Source organism: Parasteatoda tepidariorum, chromosome 6 (assembly GCF_043381705.1).
Source record: "Parasteatoda tepidariorum isolate YZ-2023 chromosome 6, CAS_Ptep_4.0, whole genome shotgun sequence".
Classification (NCBI taxonomy): Eukaryota; Metazoa; Arthropoda; class Arachnida; order Araneae; family Theridiidae; genus Parasteatoda; species Parasteatoda tepidariorum.
In genome coordinates, this window is record NC_092209.1 from 78,650,141 (window position 1) to 78,668,803 (window position 18,663).

Sequence of the window (18,663 nt, forward strand, 5' to 3'; positions counted from 1 at the left end):
TCCTTAATAGAATTTAACAAGTCAAAATTACATAGAATCTTCTTGTATGTAAGTGAATAAAATTTTATATAGAAGATTAACTGCAATTCTTCATGTGTCACATCAACTTTTCATTCTTGAAAGCAAAGCAAAATTGATAATTTTGTTTCATTTTATTTTTAATACTCCAAATAATTTCAATTTTATTCCATTAATTAATAATTATAGTGTATATTTTTCTGTTTTAAGGTATTTATACTTAAAAATTATTTCAAAGCACTAATATTTATCAGTTCCTTAGATATATTGCCATGCTTAGAAGGTAAGTCTAATGATATTCTAAAAATAATAATTATTACTTTTAAAGATAATATTCCATAAATAATAATTATTTTAGTGTATATTTTTGTGTTTCAAAGTATTTCTACTTAAAAATTATTTTAATGCATTGATATTTATCAGTTTCTTAGATATATTGCCATGTTTAGAAGGGAAGTTTAATGATACATGGAAACATCTATATAGCACCAAATTTCATATAAAGCTAAACCTCACTGTATGATATAAAAATTAGTTTTATAGTTTCAAGAAGTGTCAGCGAACTGCAAATAAATACTTTTTTTTAATACAAAAATTAAGGCTGTAAAAAACAAAAAGCATTCATACATAATAAAATCTTTAAAAGAAAATAAAACCTTGTTATATATTTATTACCTTGCTTCAGCTTCAAGTCTTCTTAATTCTATCATTCTTTCTTTTGTTCTGGCAATATTAACAGAACCTGTTGTTCTGTACCCTTTAAAAAACATGTTCAATATAAGAAAACATTGCTTTATAAATAAATTTAACAGACAAATTTAATTTAATTTATAAATTTTTAAAAAGAAAATAAATAAATTGCCTTGGACACTGAGAGGCTACCTAGTGGCAACTTATATTAATTTGAATTTGATACTTTTCAACATAAGTATATTTAAAAAAGCATAACAATTATAATTATTTCAAGTTATTTATACAAACATTTGAGAAAAATTTCTAAATTTAAATAATAATGCTTTAAATAATTATGATTAATGGCAAGGGTAAAATGTAAAAAATTGATATTTTTTGTGATTTATTTTAAATTTAATTATTTTAACCCTGAACAGTCCAAAAATACTTTAAGTTTTGCTTCTTCCCAATGTATAATCGTAGTTTCACAATTTGCAGAATAATAATAAAAATGATAAAATAATGAATTATTGATTTTTTTCACCATATACACAACATGGGAAGTAAAAGTTCCATACTGCTTATATGGCAGCATTGGTCAGCTAAGAGCTATGTAATAATGAAAGTCTATAGAAATTCACAAAATTTTGAACACTTTCAACATATTCCTATAAACATAAACTAATAAAAGTAAAAATAATTGATTACAAAAACAGAATAGAAAGTAAAAAAAATAAACCGGCTATCTGTGATTAGCGAATTAAATAAAATTCAAAAAGTTTCAACCAACGCTAATATTTCATATATAAAAAAAACTAAAACACTACAAAAATTTCATACTGTCATATTTCATACATAAATATCTATCTAAAAAACCTATATTTACCAATATCATGACCTTCATTCTGTAATTGTTTATATAACTCAGAGCTGTATGTTGTCAAACGACCTTCAGTAGTAGAATGAAAATGGCCAACAATGCCACAACTCCGCCAAGAATCACCACTACCAATTCTAAGAGACAAATGAAGCATTTAATCACAAAATACAAAGATTTCTCATAAAATAATTAAAACCTTCTCTCAGTTTAAATCCTCCAATTTTAAACTAAAGATTTTCATTAATTTTCAATGATATCATATCATAATTAAACGATTTTTCATATACATTTTAATAACTCACTAGTTAATTTCTTAAAATATTACTGATACTAATCAAGACATTAGCTATTAAAATTGAAGACCAATAATTTTTTTAAAAATAACAGAAGTAATATCAATGACAATAAGTTATAATTTTTTAGAGTATAATACAATATAATTTTTAATAATAGATACTTTAATGCTACTTTAAAATGGCTTAGGGCAGGGAGGCATAACTTATAGCCTGCGGGTCAACACTGACTCTCGATGTGTGAGACTTGGTCCCTGAACAGTTTTAAATCTTAATAAAAATACAAAAAATAAGGAAAATAAAAGTTTTATTCTGCCTTGAAAAAAAAAAGCTGTATTAGAAAGCTAATTTCCTTTAATAAAATTTTTGCACTGGTCATATAAGTTTTCTTATTTATTTATTGCTTTAGCACAACTCTGAACTTGATTGCAATAATTTCTTTTTACAAGTTTAATTTATGGCTATGATTTCTGCACTTGCACAGAAATGCAAAATTTTGCCTATTTTACATATTACAACGTATATACAGGTTACTTAAAATTAAGATATAAATACACCGTAAGTTAATTTGTACAATTACAGTTTTACGTTACTTATGTTTGCTCCCAACATAGCATTTCTTAAGTTTCTGTGACCCACTAAATGAAAAAGGTTGTGCATACCTTATTTTACGACAACTAAAGTTCAGCTCTGTAACCTTGTAATTTTGAACCCAATCCAGAAGACAAGGGAACTATTGGATCAAGTATTGGGAGAAAATTACCTTCACAGAGGACTATTTGCGGAACTAACTTCCATTGTCGTTACATAAAGTGGAAAACCACTAAAACCTCCCATGGTTAGTCTGAGGGCAAGGACACTCTAATTCATGATCCATCTACAATGTAGAATATTGTATGTCAACATTGTGGTTGGTGCAAGCCAGATGCGAAGTTCGTATTGTTCAGCCATTGCTGGGATTTGATCCCAGTTCACCTAATTGGAAGGAGAGCGCTTCCCCCTGAGCCATCACAGCTCAGATAAGAATATATTGTAATTATTAAATTAATTTTTTTTCCTTAAAGATGAATCTGCTAACAAAATTACAAATGTAACCAGTAATCATATCTAGGGCCAAAAATAAATTTGTTAAAAATTATAAATCTGATGTTTTAAAAATAATCATTATCTGTATAAATTGAAAAAATCAGTAAGTCTGCAGAAGTTTTCTAACTTGCTTTGCTCCAACACTACAATATCCTTCCAATTATTTTGGTTCATATGATAGGCAACAGAATTTCCAACGGCACCAGCTCCGCAAATGATAACTTGTACTGATTGAGGTACAGAATTAGTAGAAAGCTGCTTTGATTCGAATATTGTCTTGTGTCCATCTTTGGCACCAAAGAAAGCTCCTAATGGATGGCAAAGTCTAAGAAAATGTTTGGATGGGCTGATTAACATCGAATTCGCACCGAAAATAGATACCATTCTGAAAAAGAAAGTAAATTTTATTAAAAAAATAAATAAATAAAAACTAGTTGTTAATTAAAAAATAATAAATAAGAACATCTTATCAGGAGTAATTGTGACACAAAATAAAAAACCCTGAAAATTTTATGGGTATAAAACTAAAATCAAAATATAAATTTATATACCATACATGTTTCGTATGTAACATAATTTTTTGAACAAACATTTAGAATTAAATTACCTACTAATAAAGAATATCACACTTTTATAGTAACTAATTTATGAAAAAAAATTATTTCTTACAAGAATCTCGACATTAAGTTTATGTAACATAACTCTTTGAACTAACATTTAGAATAAAATTAACTACTAATGAAAAATATCACACTTTTATAGTAACTAATTCATGAAAAAAACTTATTTTTTATTAGAATCTCGACATTAAGTTTATGTACATAATTTTTTGAACAAACATTTAGAATTAAATTACCTACTAATGAAGAATATCACTCTTTTATAGTAACTAATTCAAGAAAAAAACTTATTTCTTACAAGAATCTCGACATTAAATTTTAAAATTGCGTGAATATGAATCCCGACATTGAATTTTATGATCACATTAATATAAATAGCGAAATGGGATTTTAAAAACGCGAAAATATAAATTACGATATGAAATTTTTGATTTGCCTGAATACAAATCCGGAAAATAATTTTGAGGTTGCGTGAATATGAATCGCAATGCGTATTTTTTAAAGTACGGATAAATACAAAAATCGATGTTTGATATTACAACCAAGTGAATATGAATCATAATAATGTATTTCAAAAACGTGTGCCTATGAATTGCAACATTTAAGTTTTAATTCGCATGAAAATGAAACGCGATATTGGATTTTAAAAAAGTGCTAATAAAAATCGTGATATTGGATTTTTTTATCGCGCGAATAGGAATCGCAAAGCATAACTTTTAATTTAAGTAAAGATGAAAATCCATGTTTGACATTAAAATCACGTGAGTAAGAATCACAATATGAAACAGATTTCAACACAGTTCCAAACATTCAAAATGGAAAAAAATTCACCAAAGCAAAATAATCAAATTGGCAGAAGAATTACATGTATGTAAATGTCTCATTAACAGAGTTTAGCAAAAGTTAAAAATTTTTTAATTTGCTGAAGTTCACAAACCAATGGTCTTTTTCGGTGATATTGTTCAAGATCACATGAACTGCTTCTAGTTATTAGACCCAGAATTCAGGGATACAACCAGAATACTATCACCCCTATCAATTTTAAAAACTAACTAAACAGTTGTTAAACATTATTGACACATGTATATTTCCAATTTTATTTCAGTACATGTATAGTTGCGTTTTGGCTTTACTGTGAGATATTTGATTAAAAAAATAAAATTTATTACAAATTTTATAACACACTGCAAACACTTTCAATACATGAAATAAAAGTAAATATTAACTTGAACTAATTAGTACAACAACAGAAAGTCTGCAATACATCTGTTTCTGCAATTACTGTTTTCAGGGTATCTGCTTCATTTTAGATTTTCAAATTCATGACTTTCTATGATTAATTCCAAGAATTTTTCATGACTTAACGAAGTTACTATTTTCCCCGACAAAAAAACAACAACAATAAATTAAAAAAAGTATTATAATCATTCATTGAAATAACATTCATTGAAATGATAGGTATAACCATAACTGTTATACTTTGCATCTTCATATTTATAAATTTTTGAAATTAAAAAACAGGGTAAAAAACAGGGCTCGAAAAACCGCCCGTCCTCGGCGGGTAAAAATTCCCCGCGGACAACAAACTTCTCGAATCCAGCGTCCGCACGGACGGCCATTTTCCCGTTAATGTTCGTGATACATTTTCAATTTTCGTTATTTTACAAGAGTCTAGCGCCTCTCTTCTAAAATGACCCTCTAATCTCGAAATACAGCAACATGCTGCGCATAGAGGAATTGATGTTTTCTCTTTCTGGGAGTACTGCAGCGGTTGAAAGGGGCTTTTCAGCAATGAACTTACAAAAAAAGAACATTATTTACTGGTCTTAAACAAGAAGCGTTAAACGCATTTCTGAACATCTACCTAAAAGGAAAACCTCTTTCAGATTTCTGTGCAGAAACCTCTGTAAATCATTGGCTTGATTGTGGAACTGGCAAACATCATATTTGACTCATTTAAAAAACGTAGTATCATCGGATAAATTGACATGATAATTGACAGATAACTTAACCATAGTTATTTAAATTATTTCATAATAGAAATACTAGGTTTTACAATTAGTAACCTAGTATTTCTTTTATTACTGTATAATGTAATCCTAGTATTTGTAATCCTAGTAACTACTAATTCATTGTGCAATTTATATAAATGTTTGTAATAAATAAGAGAAAATTATATTTTTATTTATTTAGAAGCGACGGGTTAGTTTCAAAGGAGGACGGGTACATTGTTGGACAAGCCGTCCTCGGGGATGAGTAAAATTTCTGAGTTTTTTCGAGCCCTGGTAAAGAAAGAGTTGAAGCAATATAATAACTGGAAAAAAATCCAAAAGCAAAAATTTTTTTCCCTCTTTTTTTCTGCAGATACTTTTCTTGGTCATCGGAAAGGAAAGAAATACTCCTGATTTTTCTGTTCTCATTTCGGAATAAAAAAAATTTGCTTGGCTAGCTTTAGCTAGAATTTTAAATTTATAAAATAAAAAATAATAACAAAAATTCTGCAATCAGAAGTTTAAAAGATAATTCCCTCTAGAAAAGTTTTCTTCTTTCATTTTTGGAAAGAACACCATAATTTTTAAAGAACACGGATAAAAACATTTTATATTTTAATCAAATATGACTGTGAGAGGGGATTTTGTTGCAAATTCAGACATTCGGAACACCATGATGTGTATGGAGGAGGTAAATTCCATTTTAAAAATTAGATTTTTTGGCGACCTAAATCCATGACTTTTCATGATTTTTCTTAAAAAGATAGTTAAAATCATGACATTTCATGACAAATTTTGTTCAATGCTGTAATTCATGACTTTCCAGGTACGCGGATACCCTGTGTTTTCCTTACATTTCCAACAATTGTATATCATACTATATAAGATTTATCCTTCATTGTACAATATTTTAAAATATGTTCAGAATTTAGGAAGAATTGAAAAGCATTTAAGAATTATGATCATCAATACTGATATTGCAGAGCGAATTCTCATAAATTAAGTCTGGTGTATTGTGCATGAAGAACTTGGGTATATGAAATAAAATTAATTGAGAAGAGTTGCTGGAATCAAATTAATGTTTTTGAGGAATGCTGTGTTATTTAAGAGATGTCATTAAGAATGCTGTGTTGTTAGGAGATGAAGGAAATGATTAATATGATATAAAGTTATTTTTTACAACAATTTCCATTAAAAAAAGGCAGCAACTGCAGAGGTTAAAAAAGGAAAATAGCCTCTTTTCCTCTAAAAATCAAATATGATATTTCCAAAATGCAAAAATTAATTTAAAAATTTATCTTTAATAAATTACTTGAAAAAAGGAAAAACATCAGAAAAACCGTCTAATGTAGCTTACACAACAGTATGTTTTACATAACAGTGAAACGTTAAAAAAAAAATGAAATTCAAGTATCACCACATTAAAATTAATTTTTCTAAAATCTTAATTGAAAAAAATGATCAAATATCAGAATGACATTGAAAAAATGTTAAATATTTCTCATAACTGAGAACATGACAATATATTTTATAAAAAGTTAACTTACTTTACGTTGTTATTAACCTTTCTGTGACAAATTTCAATTAACAAAGCCGATTGATATCTAGCATTCCTGATTTCATTTTAATTAAATAGAAAGATAGATATTATTTATTCTAAAATTATTCAATTCAGATACGCAACTAGAAACAGAAACCATTTTGTTTATTTATTTACTTTCTGTTATGGTTTAGCATCAAACTAGCTTGCAGCTTACAGAAATTTCTTTTTAGAGATTTTCTCGTTTACTTGAGGAAAAAAAATTAAAGCTATGCTCTTCTAAATTTTGTCGATTTTTGACGAATAAATTCTAATTTGATCGAAATTATTTCATTTAATTAAAAATCTTTTAACTGTACTTGTAGTTTGGCAACAAAACGTAACAATAATATAAACAAATTTCTCCCCGCGGTCTCGTCTGTTCTGCATGTTTTCATAGTGTTGTATTCAAAGTTATGGCTGAAGCTTCATTAAATTTAAATGGTGAGTGATTATAACTATTAATAATAATTCTATAGCCTTTCCTTTTCTATATAACTGATTTTTAAAACTTTTAGTAATGGATTATTCCCTGTACAGGTTTTTTAAACATCTACAGTTAAAACTTGATGATTACAACAATCTTTATGATTTTGAAATCCAATAGAAAAATTTCCGCATCGTGATTTTCAGCAGAATAATCGCCGAGTCTCTGCAACTTTTGGCCAATGGTCCACGAGACTCTAACAAAAACATCTCAAAAGGTGGCCAGCTGAAAAGGTATAATTCGTAGCCTAACTAGGAATATCTCTGCAAATTTTTTTCAAAAAATATGCAAGTTTAAAATCAATTTGGTCCCTTGGCGATTGTAGTTGCCGTAACAAATCACTACTCAGAAATATCCCCCTATAGGGATCTGAAATTGGACGTAAAGGCTTGACATTTAGTGGGGGTCTGCTTAAAAAAATCTATTACTTTCTCGCACTAATCTTGGTGCCAAAAATAGGGCACCCTATTGCAAAATATTATTCATCACTGTATATATTGATTCCCAACATCTTGCGAAAAAAAAATTCTTTCGTATTTAAATAGTTTTAGCGGATAATTCTGTATGTCAATCTTTCTCACCAATGATAACTGCAAAGGCACCAAATGGATTTCAAACTTGCATATTTTTGTTTAGAAAAGGTTTAGAGATTTCCCTGCTAACGGCTACAAGTTATACCCTTTGAATTGATCACCTTCTGTGAATTTTTAATAGTGTCTTGCAGGCCGTTGCTCTGAAGTTGTTAAGTCTGCAATTATTCTGTCACACATCACAATACAGAAATCTTTCCCCGCTAAAGTATTCTCTCAGGCTTTTATTCAAATAAGTGTATGTATTGGCAGTTGTTCGCACTCTTTGTGTAAAAGGAAAGAAAGAAAAAAAATTTCTGCAAACACAAATTTTTAATTAAAAAAAATTTCTACAAACACATAAGCTAAGTTAAAAAAGTTTCTGCTGACAATTTGTTAATTCTCGTATTTGCTAACTTTATCATCATCAATTTTGACAAAATCTGTGTAAAGTTTTTTTTTACTGAATCAGTTATTGTATATATAACCCTTTTTTTATTATTATTTTAAAGACATGAAACTGTTTTACTTCCCTTATTTCGCAATAGCCTTATTTTCTTATGTACCAACTTGTAGATTAGTTTAAAAAGATTTTACCAAATTGTAGCAAAGTAAGAAAGTTGGAAGTTACGCGTATCTGAATTTATAATATCAAAATTTAAAAGTAATATGAAAATCAATAAATGTTTTGTCATATAATGAATGTACAAACATTATTTTTTCTGTCAATGCTTGTAGATTAGCAGAGAATAATACCAATTTATATTTTGATTTTTTAAAAACTTTACTGTTAATCCTATCCAATGTTTTACAAATTGAAAGTTAACATTGCATTAGAGCTGCATTAATGGGCTCGTATTGCCTGGAATCCATCCTTAGTGATCAAATGACATGCCGGTTTCTGCTTTAATTTTACTAGCATTATTAAAATTTGAGTTTAGGTTGTGGTGGTAATCCCCCATTATACCATGCTCAATAATGGTTTGTGGTTTTTACAGAAATTGCATTCAAGTGAATTTAGAACCATTAAGATCTGAAGAGAGAAATTACAATCCCACAGACAGTGACAAGCTACGGTAGGCAAAGGCTCTACCAATATAGGGCAAAATGTACAGTCGCCAGCAGTCACAGCGAGGCTAAATACTTAAAAATGGCGTTTAATGAATTGCCTTCCAGTCACCGTCTAACTTACATAATATTTGGCGGAGGAAGTCGATTTCATGCTTAAGAAAATGAACGAATATGAAAAATTAATATCATATTTTGAGAAATGCAATGCATTATTAATATCAACCGCTTTTTTAATTGTATAAAATTTTAAATTTCTGAAAAAGTAACCACTTTTAAAAATACTGTGCTGAAGTTCTTAATTTTGCCATATATCTACCAACAGGGCAGTTCATGTTCTATCTATGACAGCCAATTTTTTAAGAATTATTTTAATTTTCTGACTTATTTGAAAAAATAAAAAACATTTTGTTTATGTGCCAGTTATCCTTAAAGAGTTCATACAACAAAAAATAAAAAAGTCTTCAAACATGTAAGAGAAGACCTCATTTTTAAAAAATGTGATGTATAGTAGCTTGTATTGTCCTTCAATCAAATCCGAGTTCTACTTAGAACAGTCCAACTATCTATAAACATTATCTTTTGAGAATCTATTTTTAAAAAACTTATGGCCTTAAGTCCTAATATTAATTATATTTATTGGTTTAACCTAATATTAATTCCTAAGTCCTAAGTATTAATAACCTAATATTAATTCCTAAGTCCTAATATTAATTATATTTATTGGTTAAAAAGTCTTCAAACATGTAAGAGAAAACCTCATTTTTTAAAAATGTGATGTATGGTAGCTTGTAGTGTCCTTCAATCAAATCTGAGTTCTACTTAGAACAGTCCAACTATCTATAAACATTATCTTTTGAGAATCTATTTTAAAAAAAACTTATGGCCTTAAGTCCTAATATTAATTATATTTATTGGTTTAACCTAATATTAATTCCTAAGTCCTAAGCATTAATAACCTAATATTAATTCCTAAGTCCTAATATTAATTATATTTATTGGTTAAAAAGTCTTCAAACATGTAAGAGAAAACCTCATTTTTTAAAAATGTGATGTATGGTAGCTTGTAGTGTCCTTCAATCAAATCTGAGTTCTACTTAGAACAGTCCAACTATCTATAAACATTATCTTTTGAGAATCTATTTTTAAAAAACTTACGGCCTTAAGTCCTAATATTAATTATATTTATTGGTTTAACTGTCAAGTGATTAATTTACGACTACAGTTGAAAAATAGTTCATATTATATGAATAAACTAACAGTGTTTTCACTACAGCGCGAGAATCTTGCATATTTTTTTCTTTTCTCGTATTATAAAATATTACAGCGAGAAATTCGCGCATTCTAAGAATCAGTTTCAAAATTCGTGAATTTCTCGCATTTTGGAAAAAACTTCGAACTACGCCATTTAGAATAAAATCCGTTTAACTTTTCTTCCTGGATCTTTCATTATTTTCAACATCTGCCCCATTATCTAGCTTCCCTATTTACCAGTATTGTTCAGAACCTTTTCGAACAACAGAACACAACCACGGAACCCCTTTCAGAACACATTTCTCTGCAACCACGCTTTCACCGTAGGTAAGGTTTCTTCATGTAAGACGTTCAAATTTTTTNTATATATATATATATATTGATTAATAGTTTTCATTTATTTCAGGTGATGCTGAAAACAGTAATAAAGAATTGAATGTTTCTCTTAGTGATAGTGATTCGGAGATAGAAATTATTCAAGAACTCAAAGTTACTTATACCGAACATAAGTGTAACTTATGTTCGGAGGGTGAATTCTTAATCGACAGATTACTACGCTATGGTGGAGTTTTAAATGATAAACACAAATTTGCTTGTGAAATTTGTGATAAAGGCTTTGCCCAGAAATCAAGTCTTACCAAGCATTTAAAGAAACACTCTAAAACAAATATAACCTCCACAGAATCACCTAATTCTTCGGTTATGTCACCAACAATAACTCCATATAAAACTAATGTGACCTCCAAAGAATCTCCTAATTCTTCGGTTATGTCACCAGCAATAACTCCATATTCTTGTACGGTGTGCAAGAAGTTTTATAAAACTGAAAGAACCTTACGCACTCATTCAAATAAAAGACATTTTGGCAGGCATATCTGTGAAATATGTAAACTTCTTTTTAGTGACTTTAATTCCTTCAAGTCTCATTGTGATACGCATAAAAATTAGTTTTTATAATCATTTTCAATGATTTTTTTTATTTTAGTTTTATTTATATTTTGTATGCATACAAAAAAATGTACTATCAGCCTGTGCATTATTTATTTTTTTTGCGTCTGTGTCTTCTGGCATTTACAAAATAACTGTTGTTATGCTTAGTTTTACTCTTGAAAAGAAAAAAAAAACACCCTTTAAATTTTCTGTTTGTTCAAAACCACTAGGGAAATTGATTACTTAGAACTTCCATAATTGTTTTCCTAATTATGGAACTATAACAAGAAATAAGTAAGCTGGATTTTTCTTTCTTTTAAAATTTCATTCCTAAAAATTCTATAATTCTTTTTTTAAATTCTAGACTATTGATTAATTTTATCAATGATATAATTTTATAAATGATATATTGATTTTTCACTTTGAAATAATTGTTAAGTACCTATAGCTTTTTCCTAATTCTATGAATAATTTTTATCTCTTGGAATCTGCCACCAAAAAATGTAGAGACTATATTCTCCAATATCAAATTAGATTATCATCTAATATGATTGAAACTGTAACGAAAATTTGCAATATTAAAAATAATTTAATCCTTTTTTGAATTACTTCAGTCTCGGTGGCCCCTAAAATTCCAAGAAAATCAAGGTCCTTCCTAACCTACTATTACAGCAGCTCCGCATTTGAGACAATTACACTTTTATAGAAATATTTTCTTACAAATCACATATTAATTATTCTGGTGCTATTACTAGTTTACACATTATGAGAATGTCATAATAAAATTAGCTGTCAATAACTTTAAACTTTAGTTTTTCTAGAAAACTTGTTTCTCACTCATTAGCTCAATAAATTCAATTTTCAACCAGTGTGGTTAAAGTTCTTCTACTACCTTGATAACCATTGGAGATTGTCGTAGTTTTTTTTTTTTTCAGTGACGCGCAAATATGTGTTAGTTTCAACAGAAATTTTTTTTTAAAAAACTTACATTTTCCCTTGTTTAGCACATGATGTCAGAGTTAATTTATCTTTTGGGGCTCAAAATCGTTTGGATTTTGAACCAAACGATATCGTTTGGAGATAGGATTGTAACATTAAGGACAGCAAAATGCTATATGAATCTGGTGTTCAACATTGATTATAAGATAAAATTTCTCACTGAGTATTGCAAATTTTAAAAGATGTACTAAGGTAGATTACATTTGTAGTTATCGGATAATTAAAAATTACATCTTGGTATTAAAATTTTTCATTTAATATACTGTCATTTTATCATAATACAGTAGGGAACCGATTATTCGGAACTATCGGGACCATCGCTATTCCGGATAACTGATTTTTTCGGTTTTCTGAGTCGCTGCAAAAAGCCGTTTTCTTAATTGTTAAACCAAACTAAAAAACAAAATTTTTGGAAATAATCTTAAAAAGAAGAAAAAACGATGAAGTAATACATTAATGATTATTTCCAAAATGATCGTAAGGTAAACACCTTTCAAAAAAGAAAGAAAAATCCTAAAATCTTATGAGAAAGAAGAAAAAAAATTTTTTTTTAAATGGCGAGAAAATTTATCGAACTTCGTCCCGGTTTTTTGGTTTTCTGATTTCCGGATAACGGGTTCTGTACTGTACAGTATACTCTGGATATCTTGAAAGCCTTGTTATGTCAACAAAAAAAAAAAAAATATTTTTCTCCGTAGTATTATCTATCCACCTAATGTTAATTTGAATTCCTATGTCAAAGAGTTTCTTCTAAAACCTTGTTTTGTCAAGTTTGATTCAAAATAGAAAATTAATTTTATTATTAAGACATGAGAGTTTGAAATTGCACATTTAAATCACTTTTTGACGCGTTTTGCTTTTGCCCATTTCATCATAAATCCAAGTGATGTTTAGATCAGGGTTCCCACGGTCCTTAAAAACTGCTTAATTATTATTTTGGAAAATAAAAGTCCTTAATTTCTCATCATCACTATACTTGATAGGAACAATTTTTTACAGGGTTACTTTATAATAAAAGACTACCACTTTCAGTTTTAAACTGTAAATTTTGCGATAAAAATAAAATATCAAATGTTAATAATAGTGGAGAATAATACTAAGAATGATAGAGGATGATAACGAAGTATTACAAGTAGGCAAAAAATAAATAATTTATCAGTATTTGTTAATTAACGAACCTTATCGATTTAGGAATGTGTAGTAACTGTCATAGGTCTTTGAAAAATCTTTTTAGACCCTTTTATTTATATGTTTCACTGAGAACTAATATAAAAAACATATTGGTTTCAAAATTATAAATCTTCTTAAATATAATTGTATTTTTTTCTATAAAAATTTTCATTAAAATATTTATTGCAATGAATTTTTAAGAAAAATTAAGTAAAGCCTGATGAAAAAAAGTGGAATGATTTAAGGTGCTTAGATATTAGTACAGCCTGTTTTATTTGAAATGAGACTTAATTTAACATGAGATAGTTAAGAAAATTACTCTCTTGCATAACTTTAATTCAACTTTTTTGTATTAATTCTTTGAATGAAGCATTTGGTTAATAGAAAAGAAATAATTTTTTTTGGCCCAACTGAATATAAAAATTTATTTTAATAATTTTTTCAATGTTTTTCCCAAATTTCTTAACTATTATTTTTTTAATATTTGAAAAAAATTGCAAATCTTAATTTCTGCACTTAATTTTACATTTGAATTAAATCATCAAAAATAGAATACGTATTAGTTTCATAGATGTCTTTAACCCTTAACAATCTGAAAATATTTTTAAAAAAACTACCCTGGTTTGCAGAAATTGCCTGATCCTACTTTGGCAAACACTGTTAATTAAAACAATTATATCAGTGCTACATTATAATAAAATTATTTTTTTTATTTATTGATTTTTTCTCAGAAAGGTAAGTAATTGACTCTGTTACTGGTGGTACATATCTATTCAATAATAAACAATCATACTATTTTTAAGGTTCTTAATTTTTCAAAAAAGTTCTTAATCTTTCCAAAAAAAAGTCCTTAATTTTTTGCATTGTTAAAAGAGTGGGAACTCTGTAAGATCGTTTTTTGGCACTTGTAACTACTAATTCCACAGTACTGACGTGAAATATCCTCAGTGGTAGACAGATCATGGGTTAGAGTTCCCTTGTCGTTAGGCTAACTGTGGTATGTTCTCGTGGTCTTCCTCTCCATGTAACGGAAAGGCAAGTTAGTTTCATTAAAAAGTCCTCCAGGAAAGCAAATTTGTCCTAAAACTTGATCCAGGAGTTCCCTTGTCTTCTGCATTGGGTTCAAAATTACAAGGCTACCGAGTTGAACATTAGTAGTCGTAAAGCCAAGAAAAATTGGGTCGGCTGTTCAACAACGGTTATAAAATAAAATATCCCGTTACTTTAACTACGATGTAATGCGAATTTAAATAATCACTACTCGATGCATTTTATTTGTGCTTAATTTATCGTAAATATAAGTTATTTTTTCGCCGTTTCGGCAGTTGTCACCATGCATTTGTAAGTGGTATTTAGAATCCCGATATTTTAATTCATTTTTCACCATGAAACTTGAGGAAAACGTTAGTTAGTTTGTAATTCATTTTGCTTTAAATTTTTTTTTTAGCTTAGGTAATTTATAAATTTTTTTTTTCTTTTGAAAAAAAAAAAACTAAATAGAAAACGTTTTTTATTTAAAATTCCTAAAACCTGTAAAATTCAAGAAATAGAAATAATATCTGAAAAATAATACTAAATATCAAAATAATAATAATACTAAATATCTAAATAATAAATATCAAAAATTAAAACAAATCTATTACAGTACATTGAACTGTACTGTAATAGATTTGTTTTAATTTTTGTTTAAACATTATAAATTTTCTTTAATGAAAATATTTAATTTAAATTTATATTACTCTTCAAAAAATGCGTGTACTTTTTTGCACTTTCATCCTGAAAGCTCTACAGTTTTTATTTTTTAAGTATATATTTAATAAATTAATTATTGTGAAAAATAGAGAAAAATATATCAGTTTTTTTTTTTTTTTTTTAACGAAATTCAAATTAATTCATTATCTGCAACTATGTTATTAAATTTACTGCTGAAAAAAAAAAAAAAAAAAAAAAACCACTTAGAACACTAATGTGTATTTAAAAATTATCATATCTTGCCGCTAACTTGACTGAATATGCGAGCAGCCAGCTCTTCGTTAATCTACCTGCTATTCAAGTGACCCTTCACTCAAAAAGGTTGTGCATCTAGCGGAAAAGAAAGCACGATAAATAAGAACGAATTTTAATGAAATTAAAATATCAGCAACTATATAACAGTTTTCGAATTTTATGCTAATGTGTTAGGCAGGTGTAGAGGGAATCTCTAAAAATAGATTTTATTCCTCACTCAATTCAAGGTTGTGGTATAAGAAGGTTACAGATTTTAATGATTTTTAGTTATTGTCAAAGGGTTAAAAAGATAATAATTTGGTTTTTAAAAGTTCGGAAATATGTTTTGCATATTTCACCATGACAACTTGTCTCGAAAATCTATTATATAGTGACTCTTTATTCTATTAAATAAATGCTATTCTAAGTTTAAAATAAGTTAAATGCAATATTAGTTAATTATAAAGTCCTCTATTCATTAATCCTTCCTTATCCAGTGACCTAAAATTGTTTAGAAATTTTTTTTTATCAAAAGTAAAAATGAAAATGCTTTTTTTTTTCTGTTTTATTTCTATAGTCGTGGAATAAATTTTTTTAGAACTATATCTCGTAAAATATTTGTTTATAAATGATTTAACACTCGCCTGTATTATAAAAATGCAGTTCGTAATCCAAATAAAAAAAAATATTTTTGAAAAGTATAGATGGTTAAAAAAAAGAANTGAAAAAAAAAACTGCTTAGAACACTAATGTTTATTTACAAATTATCATATTTTGCAGTTCAAGTGACCCTTCACTCAAAGAGGTTGTGCTCCTCTATGCTAGCGGAAAAGAAAGCACGATAAATAGGAACGAATTTTAATGAAATTAAAATATCAGCAACTATATAACTGTTTTCGAATTTTATGCTAATGTGTTAGGCAGGTGTAGAGGAAATCTCTAAAAATAGATTTTATTCCTCACTCAATTCAAGGTTGTGGTATAAGAAGGTTACAGATTTTAATGATTTTTAGTTATTGTCAAAGGGTTAAAAAGATAATAATTTGGTTTTTAAAAGTTCGGAAATATGTTTTGCATATTTCACCATGACAACTTGTCTCGAAAATCTATTATATAGTGACTCTTTATTCTATTAAATAAATGCTATTCTAAGTTTAAAATAAGTTAAATGCAATATTAGTTAATTATAAAGTCCTCTATTCATTAATCCTTCCTTATCCAGTGACCTAATTATAAAAAAAAAATTTTTTTATCAAAACTAAAAATGAAAATGCTTTTTTTTTCTATTTTATTTCTATAGTCGTGGAATAAATTTTTTTAGAACTATATCTCGTAAAATATTTGTTTATAAATGATTTAACACTCGCCTGTATTATAAAAATGCAGTTCGTAATCCAAATAAAAAAAAATATTTTTGAAAAGTATAGATGGTTAAAAAAAAGTAAAAATTAAACCACTTTGAGTTTTATGAATATAAATAATGAATATTGAAGCTAAAAATTATTGAAACTAAGCAAGAACAATTTACTTTTTAAATTAATTTTTATATTAATTGAATTGATCCATTTCAGTTTATAGAAGTAAAAGTTGCATAGCAGATTGAAATATGCATCTATTATGTCCGTACATTTTTTTCCATATTTTCATTTTATATTAAAAAAAATTTTAAAAAAAAACTTCCAAGAATAATAAAATCAGTTTATAATTCGCAATCCAATACTTTTAAAGCTAAGTGAACATACTGGAATTTATATGCAAAATACACTATTTTATAAAAAAATTAATTTCAATATGATATAACTATATATTGTAAAAGTAAGACGTCCTTGCTTCGCAAAATTTGGAAACATTCGTTTTTCCAAAGATATGAGCGATTATTTTCCAATATTTTCAAATTTATTTTATTTTTTATAACTTGTGGAAATCACAGTTTAATTTAAGTTAAAAAATCTCTGTTATACAAATTCTTAAAAGACTGATTTTTAAATGATCAAAAGTAAAAAAAGCCTCCCTTTCAGAAATATTTTTAATCAACTTTTTAATTTTATCATATTTTGATTAAGATTCTATTTTATCATATTATTCTGTGTTTTTTTCTAATCTTCATTTCGGAAGTATCAAAATATAAAATAATGCTTTTTTTCTCATATTATTTTATTTTTAAATTATTTTGTTAATCCACAACTCTAGTATGATATTTTAAACATTAACTCCTTGCACTTAGCACTTAAATTCAAAGAAAATTTTATTTAACAGATTTTTTCCGCATACAACTATACTCTCCAGAACTCTCTTTGCAAGAATCAAAAGAACAATAAGTATAGGGTACATTCAAAATAAAAATACATATATTGTTATAATTAAAGACATTAACAAAACTCGTTCGTTTGTTATTTATTGCAAAAAATAACTATTTTGAATGAGATTTCATTTCTTCCAATATCATTTTTTGAAGCATTTTTATTAACAACAATTTTAGGGATAATAATTTATTAACTCCTTGATAAAACCTCCAAGCCCCCTGATAAGAAAAGTGACAAACTTTACGTTTGACTTCTCTAAATCAATAAAAATAGAGTAATAATTATAAGACATTACTTATAGTCATAATATTGTATTTGTTAGGGAAGAATTTGTTTTCTAATACACTGAATGAATTTATCTTTCAAACATTAGGAATGGAAAAATCTTGAATTTTAATATACGTCACTTTGGAGTTGAAAATGGGCTATTGGCAACAGTCTGTCTTGAGGATGATCTGGGGACCACATACATGCAGCACATTCCGTTTTACAGAGAGACACATTTATACACCATCCATCCTTCCATAGATCATAATTTTAAACTGGAATAGAGCACGATCTACCTCCGATCTAGTACTCCCAAAGGTATTAATGTTTTATGGCAACTTGCAGGACTTTGTGACCCCGACAGATTTTGCATGCACCAGTCTATTCCTTTCAGAATGATAAAAATAACTTTAAAAGAAACATTTATTCTACAAAGGAACAAATTAAGATCTTGATATTCTTTAATTTTTTGCTAGAGGTAAGGTAAAATA

General features: G+C 27.4%; 2 protein-coding genes across 3 annotated transcripts in view; one reads left to right on the forward strand and one right to left on the reverse strand.

Annotated features, from left to right (window-relative positions):
* The window catches only part of LOC107436588 (pyruvate dehydrogenase phosphatase regulatory subunit, mitochondrial), a 28,320-nt gene extending 21,038 nt beyond the window's left edge, over window positions 1–7,282 (reverse strand). The window contains exons 1-4 of one of the 2 annotated variants that reach the window (XM_016048352.4): window positions 7,108–7,282; window positions 3,077–3,334; window positions 1,577–1,704; window positions 694–775 (exon numbers count right to left, since the gene is read on the reverse strand). In XM_016048352.4, the coding sequence (XP_015903838.1) occupies window positions 694–775; window positions 1,577–1,704; window positions 3,077–3,333 (467 nt within the window). In that variant the 5' untranslated portion in view covers window position 3,334; window positions 7,108–7,282. The remainder of the gene's footprint in view (window positions 1–693; window positions 776–1,576; window positions 1,705–3,076; window positions 3,335–7,107) is intronic. The other variant, XM_016048353.4, reaches the window with a different exon arrangement.
* A 150-nt stretch (window positions 7,283–7,432) lies between these two features.
* LOC107436589 (adult enhancer factor 1) lies at window positions 7,433–12,316 on the forward strand. Its single transcript, XM_016048355.2, has 2 exons — window positions 7,433–7,583; window positions 10,924–12,316. The coding sequence occupies exons 1-2, from the start codon at window positions 7,556–7,558 to the stop codon at window positions 11,463–11,465; spliced, it is 570 nt and encodes a 189-aa protein (XP_015903841.2). The 5' UTR covers window positions 7,433–7,555; the 3' UTR covers window positions 11,466–12,316.
* The last annotated feature ends 6,347 nt before the right edge of the window (window positions 12,317–18,663 follow it).

What these genes read in the sequence shown, in the direction of transcription:
- LOC107436589 (XM_016048355.2), top strand. Translation starts at nt 7,556, where the DNA reads ATGGCTGAAGCTTCATTAAATTTAAATG. An exon ending in AGCTTCATTAAATTTAAATG is followed by an intron (nt 7,584 to 10,923) that starts GTGAGTGATTAT and finishes CATTTATTTCAG; the next exon opens with GTGATGCTGAAAACAGTAAT.